This window comes from Callorhinchus milii, unplaced genomic scaffold, assembly GCF_018977255.1.
Source record: "Callorhinchus milii isolate IMCB2004 unplaced genomic scaffold, IMCB_Cmil_1.0 Scaffold11, whole genome shotgun sequence".
NCBI lineage: Eukaryota > Metazoa > Chordata > Chondrichthyes > Chimaeriformes > Callorhinchidae > Callorhinchus > Callorhinchus milii.
In genome coordinates, this window is record NW_024704752.1 from 17,836,417 (window position 1) to 17,846,180 (window position 9,764).

The following is a 9,764-nucleotide window of genomic DNA, read 5'->3' on the forward strand; positions in this document are numbered from 1 at the left end:
ACATTCCACAGCATTTTATGCACGTCTGCATTTATATCACGGGGAAAACACGTGCACGCACTTTTTATAGATATAACACTCATGTAAATACCATTAATCTAAAGAATATTGACCCTTGTCCTTGGAGTTTGATTTATGTTCACCAGTTTGCAAAATGCCTGAAATTTCTGCTGTGCAAAGAGGAGCTTGTAAACGAGATACAGATTAAACCCACAGATTAATTTCACCATCGCTGTAGGAACACGGGGGACTTGTTGGCATCGCAGTAATAAGATGTCAGAAGATATAATACTAAAAATTTTCATGGAGTATTTAAAGTAGGCGAGTGACTGGCAGGTTGATTAATAATCCAAGACATACATATTTTCTGAATCTACCGTTCCATTTCAGGAAGCAATAGGTTTCCTACCCAGAGCGATGATCATAATAATAATAATAATAATCCTTGCATTCGATATAGCCCCTTACCATGCCGTTGAGTTATCTCAAAGCACTTCACAGAATTTAATGCAAAGTGAATTGACTGCACGTTTTGTGACTTATTCGGAATTATGGCAGATTGTTTGCCTCCCAAGTTTTTTTTTTGAGGGGTGGGGGGGGATCATAAATTGGATGAGACAGAATGGAAATAAATTACCAGTTGAGCACGAATGAGCTCAAACCCCATTGTGGACAAAATGAACTGCATTTTTGGATGAGCATTTCACAGCGGGCGCCTGAATCCATCCGTGGGTGTAATCTGCATCGCCATCTGCTGGCACAAACGTCTCTTTTCCAGTTCAATTTTTGCCACACAATATTTTGACAATTTTCTCAGCAAAGCAGATGGCGCTTCAAATGAATTACAATCGGATGACTACCAAGACTGTCAATTTAATTATTTCTCGGTGATGCTTGAACACGTTTTATACCGTCAAAAGATTTAAGGAACGCAATCGGAATGCATTAAGACTTCAGAGCTTGCACAATTTATCAATGCTTCGGAGGCTAAATTGGTACCGGCTATGAAATTCGAGCAATTTAAATGGTAGGATGCAATCGATTTGCGATTAGAATTATTTATTAAAAGAATTATTACTTACAATTAATCCGGGACAAGAAGAATTTACAAGATGCAGATTTCTTTTCCCTGGATTGCATCCAGAATCTCCCAATAACATGTACTTGATGTTATCAACCAATATTGCATTGTGCTTGCTGTATAGTTCGATGTATTTGTATAGGTGAAACATATCTTTTATGAAACCTTCCCAAAAGACTAAAAGTCCAGTGGGTTTTATTTATTTCCCAAGTAACTTTCCATCCCGTGTATTTATTTGACTGCTGTGCTTGAAGTCTCAAAAAAAAACTGCTTGTTGCCAACTCATAGAGTGTGGACTGTGTTCAAGAAAAAGTTTTACTTTTTATATAAAGAGGGTAATAAAAAAAACAAATCGACCTGTGTAAATGCCCCCCAGAGAAAAGGTTTTAAGTCCAGGATAAGATTCCAAGATTCCTCGTGGAAATTTTTTGTCAAATTAAAAATAGATTGGCTTCCAATGCAATCTTTGGACCCTTGACAGCTGAGTGACATTCTACCAACACACAGCGCCTTACAGTGTTTCTGCATAGTTTTAACAACGTTTTATTAAGAAAGCTTTACCAGACGCGGTCACTACATTGAGTTAACATTACCTTTTACAATGATTGTTCACGGAAATTACAGAATAAATATGCACAGTTTGAAATCTTTTTTGTGCGTGAGAGAGAAAACATTAAAAGTGCTTCTTACAAAGCTGTTAGTGGTATAAGCATCAACAATGACGAGGTTTTTTTTAAGAAAGTGCGTTGTTTATAATAAAATCTTGGCGTCTTATTCACAAATTTTGAAATCCTTAGGTGCGTCGTATAGTCTTTATGCTCCTCTCTTGAATATAATATATATTTTTATATATAATATATAAAAAATTAAATAACACTGAACGTTAAAGCGTTGCAGTCACTTTAATTACTAAGTTTATGTCTTGTCATTTGAGCAAGTTACACCCCGGCAGTTTTACACATGCAGTAAAGTCTGCAGTCAATGTTTCACAGAATATGCCCTCGGCATTTCTTTAGATGGGAAGAGAGCGAGCGAGAAAGAGAGAGCTAACGTTTCCTGCCAAATAAAGTGAAAAAGTTGCTGCCAGTAATTTATTTATATGACGATCAATAACTTGGCCTCTATCCTTTCGTAGAGAGGCACAGTCAAGAGATTTCATTTCCATAAAAAAATAAGATGATTGATATCATTGCTGGCTAAAGTCTGCAAGGCACTTCATTGAGTATGATTCGAGAATGGCCTTTCGTCCAAAGCAACCTAATTAGGGGATGGCGATTTATCTCCCTTTACCTTCTAAACATGCTGTGATTTGGGGTGTGGGGTGGGTGGGTGGAGGGTGGGGGGGACGGGGAGTTTGATGATGATCACTAAAACCGATATGTTGTCTTCTCTAGTACTTCGAGGTAATCTGGCTTAGTTTGAAGTTTGGCCCTTAACTCGAGGTATTCGCTCTGGGTTTGGTCAGGATACCCCCGTCCAGAGGAGCCGAACAGAATAGTTTCTTTATACCTGGCATCTTGCTGTAAGTCAGGGTATTGCATGCCAGGTGGGTGGACATGCAATTCTTTTAACTTGGGCACGGTGCCATACAGACAGTCCACAAAACCAACCGTGTGAGCGGGCCTTTCTCTGTCCAACACACTGGGGTATATGACTCCATTCTCTGGAAAGTTTGCAAAATCGTTAGTCTGATTGATTGTGACGATGGCGTTAAGGTTGTTGTTGGACAGCGACATCTTCCACTCCTTCTCTTTCTCCATCAGAGTTTTGTAATTGCTATTGTTTTCCTGAGTCTCTGCGAATTCCTCCTCCATCTCTCCCTCGCGCGGCTTGTAGATGGGGTTGTTGCACATCTGGGTGACCGGGTGGGGGATATAGTCATAAACATGACTGGCTGCTTTCTCGGGGGAGTTGGTAGCTCTGTCCTCGAAGATCCTACACTGCATCTGCATGCCTGTTAGATCGACCTCCTGCCTTCTCCTGAAGGGCGATTTCTTCCGCCTCCTGAGCACAAAGGCGAATAGCCCAGCGGCAATGAAGACAGCAGAGATGAAAATGATCAGTAGGCTGAGGATGAGGACAGACAGTGGAATGGCGCCCCCTTGTGAGGAGAACCCAAACCCAGTGGTGGTGGAGACCACATTGCCATTACTCCCAGACCCAGGGAGAGCTGGGGAAGCAGCTGCATTTTTCAGCTCCGGGCACAAGATCTCATACTCGACCTTTTTCAGATCCACCCCGGTTAAGAACTCCGGCGTCTTGCAGAACACCTCGCCCACCATGATGACTGTGCTGATCTTTTCCACCCATTGCTTCAGGGCGATCAGGTCGCAGGTACAGTCCCAGGGATTGTGGTTCAGGTCGATCTGCACGATGGCGTCCAGGTGTTCCAACACCCCACTGACGGGCAGGTAGAGAAAATAGTTGTTCCTCAGACTCAACCTGGCCAGGGAAGTGCCCATGAAGGCGTCCGTCGGCAGAGTTCTGAGAAGGTTATTGTTGAGGAACAGCAACTGGAGATTGGGCATCAGGCTGAAGGATGCGGGTTGAATTTCTCTGATGATATTGAATTCGAAATACAGATACTGGAGGTTCTGCAGCCCCCTGAACATCCCAGGGGTCAGGCGCTCAATCTCGTTGTTGTTCAGATAGAGTGTTTTCAGATTTGGAAGATTCATGAAAGCCCCATCCTGTATGTAGGATATATGGTTATCCCCCAGGTGTAACAGATCCAAACTGGAGAAATTCCAGAAATCCGACCTGTAGATTTTCTGTATCAGGTTCGGGCTCAGGTAGAGCTTCTTGGCATTCAGTGGCCTGGGGATCAGTTCCGACATGGTCTGGATGCCTTTGTTTTTGCACTGGACTGTCAAACCCAAGTCACTGATGTGCAAGCTGCAGGAGCATTCAGTGGGGCAGATGATGGGGATGGGTGGCCTGGTCTGATAACCCGCTATAACTGGCTGGTTTGGCCCAGAATACACGCTGCGCAGAGTCGGCTGTGCTTTGATAGTCTTGGGGCTCACAGTAGCTTTGGGCAGCTTCCCCGAAGTCTTGTATTCGACGGAAGAGGCGGTGTAAGTCACCGAGAGGGACATGGAGGAGGGTTTGGTGGGCCAGGCGTTGTTGTCGTTACTGGACGCCAACTGGGGCAGGCCCAAGCTCACCTCCACCTCCACCTCAGAAAGAATTGGACACAGTTCACTTTTCCTGATCTCCCTCAAGTCCTTGCCGTGCAGGTGGAAGGGGGTCTCGCAGGTGATCTCACCCACCAGGGCCGTGTAAGGGAGGCTTTCCAACCAAGTCTTTAATGGCAACACGTCGCAGGTACAGTTCCAGGGGTTTTCCTCCAGCTGAATCTCCATGAGAGTCCGGCCGATATACTCCAATGTCCCCGTGTAAGGCAGGGCTTTTAGCCTGTTCCCACGGAGGTCGATGTGGGTTAAGGAAACCGACCTGAAGAGATTGGAAGGGAGCAATGGGATCAGGTTGTCATTGATGATCAGGACCTTGAGTTTGTGGAGGTGCCGGAATGCTCCTCCCTCGATCCGCTTCAGGATGTTGTAATCGGCTTGTAGGTATTCCAAATTGTCCAGCCCCAAAAACGTGTCGTTTCGAAAGACCTCCAGCTTGTTTTCGTGCAGGTACAGGCGCTTGAGCAGTTTCATACCGTTGAAGGCTCCAGCCCGAATGTCCTGCAATGCGTTGTTGCCAAGGTTGATGGACACCGCGTTGCTTAGGAAGAGGAAAGCGTTGCCATAGAGTTTCCTCATCGAGTTCTTCTGCAGGTAGAGTTTAAAAGGTCTTCTCCAGGTCTCGGTGATCTGACTGATATTTGTAAAGCCTTTGCTCTGGCAGTTAATGTGCAGAATGCTCTCTTTCTCTTCACAGTAGCACGGCTCCATGCAATGGTCGTCCAACTCCTTGGGGTCCTCCACCAACGTGATCGATGTACTCCATCCCAGAGCGATTGTGCTTAGAAGAGTTATCCAGAACATCCTTAATGTTGATTCACTGTGGTAGTATAACTCTGGATTAAGTAGCATTGATTCAATTTGAAGTCATGCTCCCATTTGGAATAAAATCAATGTTCACAGATGTATTATAACTCTACTTTTTACTACAACTGGGCAAGGGTTATTACACAAACATTCACACACCCAGCTCTTTATTATCTTATTAATCAGTGTTTGACATTGGTCTGCATAATCTGATGCATGTGCACCTGTGAGCAATAGTCTGACACACATGCAAAAGTGGACTTTCTTGAACCAAGAGTAACTTGGAGCAAGAAGTAATATATTTGCAATTTATCTCCTCAAATCATTCTGCTGCAAGCACTTAATCAAAACGGTGCCTGCTGTGTGCAAATTAGCCACTGCAAAATACAAAGTCACTACACTCGACAACAGTTACCTTTGAAACAGATTGCATGGGTATCAAATAAATGCCATGGTATTTTATAGAGATTTTTAAGTGCTGACTTGTCCTATTTAACTATCAGCATTGTGTGGCCATTCATTAGCTGATACAATACAGTGCAACAAATGCCCAACAGCAATTTCAAAAGCAACAGAGCATAATAACTATGATTCACTTAACTCCTTTATGATACATGTGGAATAAAGATTTTCACAACACTCTGTACAAGATGAATGCATCAAAACTAATAAGGATGATGCTAATAGCAAATAGTGAAGCAAACTGCATTAGCAATATTCTTGCGTTGGATAAAAAGATCATTATATCACCTCTTGCATAGTGACATCTATGTATTTTTCGCTGACACCTTGCTGGTTATGTAGTCCTGTACAAATCTTTAAGATCAGGGTTTAATCACTGATCGGATCATCTCAATTCCAATTAATTCATCTGAGTAGCCTTGGGTGTCATGTTGCAAAGCCAATTCGATTATGTTTGCGGGGAAACTGTACACAAACAGAGACAAATATGAAATGATGCCAAACCATTTACGTCGGCTCGCTTTTGGAAGGAAACTTAAAACTCATTTTAAAAATAAACTGCTGCAAAACAAATTTCGCTGGAAGTCAATATGGTGGAAATCAGTACGTTTTACGATTGTCATAGTGAGGTTTCTCTCTGCCAAAGTACAACATGGATCTAAGATTATGGTTGTGGTCCTTTGCGTTCCCACGTTCCTCACTCTTCACCTGAAGCTCTCTGGGACTCTACCCTGCGTGAGGGGCACTATATAAATGCAAGTCATTGTTGGAACATAGCCTACAAGTGCCTAGGGTAGAAGGGGTGGGGGGGGGGGGATACTCACCCAGAGATCTTGTTCCTGAACACTTGGAAATTTTCACCCACAAAATATACAATCAATTCACTTTACAGTATATTCTGTGAAGCGCTTTGAGATGTCTGAACGGCGTGTTAAGGCATTAACATTATTATGAATTGTCGTATGTTTAGCCCTGAGCCACTCTCGCCCAACAATTGAATAACTTTACAACACTTTACTCACTGTCTATGCTCACTCACAGTGAATGGTAAATTGATTTGAAATGGCATCCAGTGCCCTTTGAACTCCCTCATGCTATCCACAGGACACGTCACTAACCTCAGGAGAGGGGAGAAAACTGAGAGAGAAAAACATACATATTTTTGGGCTTTACAGAAATGAATAACAAGTGCTGCTACAGAGTCCAAGGGGAGGCAAGGGCTTGCAGTAATTACATTATATTCATCATAATGATACCACCATATACATAATGTATGAATAATATTATTACTAGTATTAACTGCAGTGATGTGGCCAATTTATATGTATGACAAATTGAAATTCCATTCAACTAATAACTAGTATTTTCATTTTAATTATGTACAAAATCACACCAGCATCTGGGGGTGATGTTATGGTGACTATCACAATGCCCTGGAAATAACAATGGTCTTCAAACCATTTGCATTGCAAGATAATCTCCCACAAAATATGCAGTCAGTAATTTCACTCATAAAAAAAATATGATATTACTGTGATGACAATTGGTCAATAGAATCTTTTCCTATCTTACTGGGATGTAGAATTATGCTCTCGTGAATTGGCCTCCCTTATGTTAAGTGTTTGTTTCGCCCACAAAATATACAGTCAATCCATGTTTCAGTATATTCTGTGAAGACCTTTGAGACGTCTCGATAACGTGATAAGGTGTGATATCAAATGCAAGGATTATTATCAGTAGTAGTAGTCGTCCACATTTACTGTTGCCTGGAAAGAGATACTGCTTTGCAAAAGTAATATGTTGTGTTGTAAATTGCTGTATGGTTCGTGAAAAAATTCTTTTCTCATCTTGCACATTGCCAGTGTTCTTGTACATAGGTTGGCATACATGGGAAAGCTGGTGATTTCTGTGTGTGAGCCTTTTAAACACCTTTATGGCGCAGAGCTAGACACAAAAAGCGTGGATGTGATTTATTGAATTTAAAGTGAGTGTACGATGAGGTCAATTACCGAGGGCTTTTGCATTTTTTATGAAAAAAAACTTTGAAACCCAGACTTTAATTAAACCCAATCCGAATAAACTGTCACTTCCTGATGCAAGTTGTAGGGTTCCCAAGAATTCATAATGAACACAGCAATTTGCTTACATGAAGTAACAATATATGAAGTAATAATCCACAGTCAATTCACTTTACAATATATTCTGTGAAGCGCTTTGAGACGTGATAAGGCACTATATCAAATGAAAGGATTATTACCTACAGATCACAAAAGTCCACATTTCTTATTTGTAGTCAAAAAAACATAGCATTGAGACTGAGGGTAAAACAGATACAGAGATTTGGTAACACAAACCCCTGAGTAATCGCTTCCTTGCGAACAATGCTTTTATCTGGAGAAAATAACGTTATTGCGACTTCTCAAATCCTAGTGCATCGAACTTTGGCTTTGCACTGACCTTCAGTCAGTTGGAGTCTGATAAACCTTTCACGGCCTGTCTTTTACTTGCAAGCACTGCACAGCCAGACCATGGAAGGCAATTTGGTAGAAATTGCTTCCTTTATGTGCCCTTCCCCGAGGTTCGTAAATGTTACCATTTCTGAAATAGGTCTTATTCAGATACAGATTTTTTGTATTAAAAAGGGCTACGTTTACCTAATAAGTCTGAGATGAGAGGTCATAGGACAAGGAGACACAGTGAATAGGGTGGAGAAAATCCATTATAAATACTGTACACACCAGAGCACAGCTGCTTTCTCTCACTGAAGTTCATGGTCTTATTCAGATGAATTAAGTGCTTTCTGCAATTCTTCTTCTCTACGTATCAGCTTGTGGCTCATTTGGTTGCAATCTCACCTCCGAGTCAGAAGGTTGTGGGTTAAATCCTTACTTGAATCTCATCTCATCGAGGTTGACACTCCACTTCAGTGCTGGGGGGGAAGGGAGGTTGTTGGAGACGCTGTCCTTTGGATGAGACATTAAACTGAAGCCCTGGCTGTCTGTCCAGGTTGCTGTTAAAGACTCTGTGGCCTTATTCAAAAAGGGACTATCTCCTCATGTCCTGGCCGCAATCTCTCCAGTACAATTGGTCACTTCCTTCATGACTGTTTAAAATTATTATTAAAAGCCACTCCAAAACCATTTTCTATGCTTTGCGTACATTCTCTCTAACTTCTACACGTTACTTAGTTCTCGTATGTTCAATTTTGAGGCAAGTTCACTCCATTATTATTTTTCCAGAACTTGTGTTGCGATGTCTCTCGCTAGCGGGCTTTGATTAATGATCCTCAACAAGGGGCAGTTCAGTATGAATAATAATCCTCACATTTGATATAACGTCTTATATCATTGAGACATCGCAAAGTGCTTCACAGACAATTACAGTTATTATACAGTCAATTCATTGACAATTATACTTTCAAGTGAATTGACTGTATAATTTATATTATGTATATATATACACACACATACATATAGTATAACAGGATGAAGTCCTGGGTCCAACCAGACTGCACACACACACACACCTGCCTGTAATCATGTGGAGTTGCTGACCTCGTTTCCCAAATCAAACTAGCAAAGGGAGATAGATTTCTGTGATTGTTGGCGCGTGTGTATGTGTGATTCTCACACAACAAGTGGATGGTCCAGGCAATTGCATTCCGCACCTTGCAAATTTTAACCAACTCACCTGGCCTCAAACTGCCGGGGACGCGATGATAGAAATACCTTTAAAAAGCAATATTCCAGCTAGTGCAATAAACCACGTTGCTAAAATGCAATGGGATCGTGGTGCACATCAGAAGAGAGATCGCTAGCTTGACACCAATTGGGTTCAACAACCCTCTGAACCAGTCTCCTTTGCCCAGTTGCTTTCCTATGAGCAGAGACAGAGAGATGCTGAGAAGGAGGATGGAGGTGTTGACAGACCTTTGAGACTCTTAACCCTGTCCTGGCTCTGTGCCAGTCTCCGCCATCGCCACATGAAAGGCGCTGTATAAATGCAAGTTGTTGTTGATGGGGAGTTGACAAATTACATCACTTTCAAACACAGCAGAGAAACAACAGTCTCTGGACCAACCACTGGAACAGGAATGAAACCCACACAATTATAGAGTGTTCAAGCACTGCATTGGTTAAAGATTGTAAGGGATTTTCCTAACCTGAGAAGTGAACAGAGAGCGATTGTGGGTGCATTGAGGTTGTAATAAAAACTGGAAC

At 42.0% G+C, this 9,764-nt stretch overlaps 1 protein-coding gene across 1 annotated transcript; it reads right to left on the bottom strand.

Annotated features, from left to right (window-relative positions):
* Positions 1-2,411: 2,411 nt before the first annotated feature.
* On the bottom strand, positions 2,412-5,079 carry slitrk3a (SLIT and NTRK-like family, member 3a). The gene has a single exon (XM_007888639.2). The coding sequence runs from the start codon at positions 5,077-5,079 to the stop codon at positions 2,449-2,451; it is 2,631 nt and encodes an 876-aa protein (XP_007886830.2). The 3' UTR covers positions 2,412-2,448.
* Between the last annotated feature and the right edge of the window lie 4,685 nt (positions 5,080-9,764).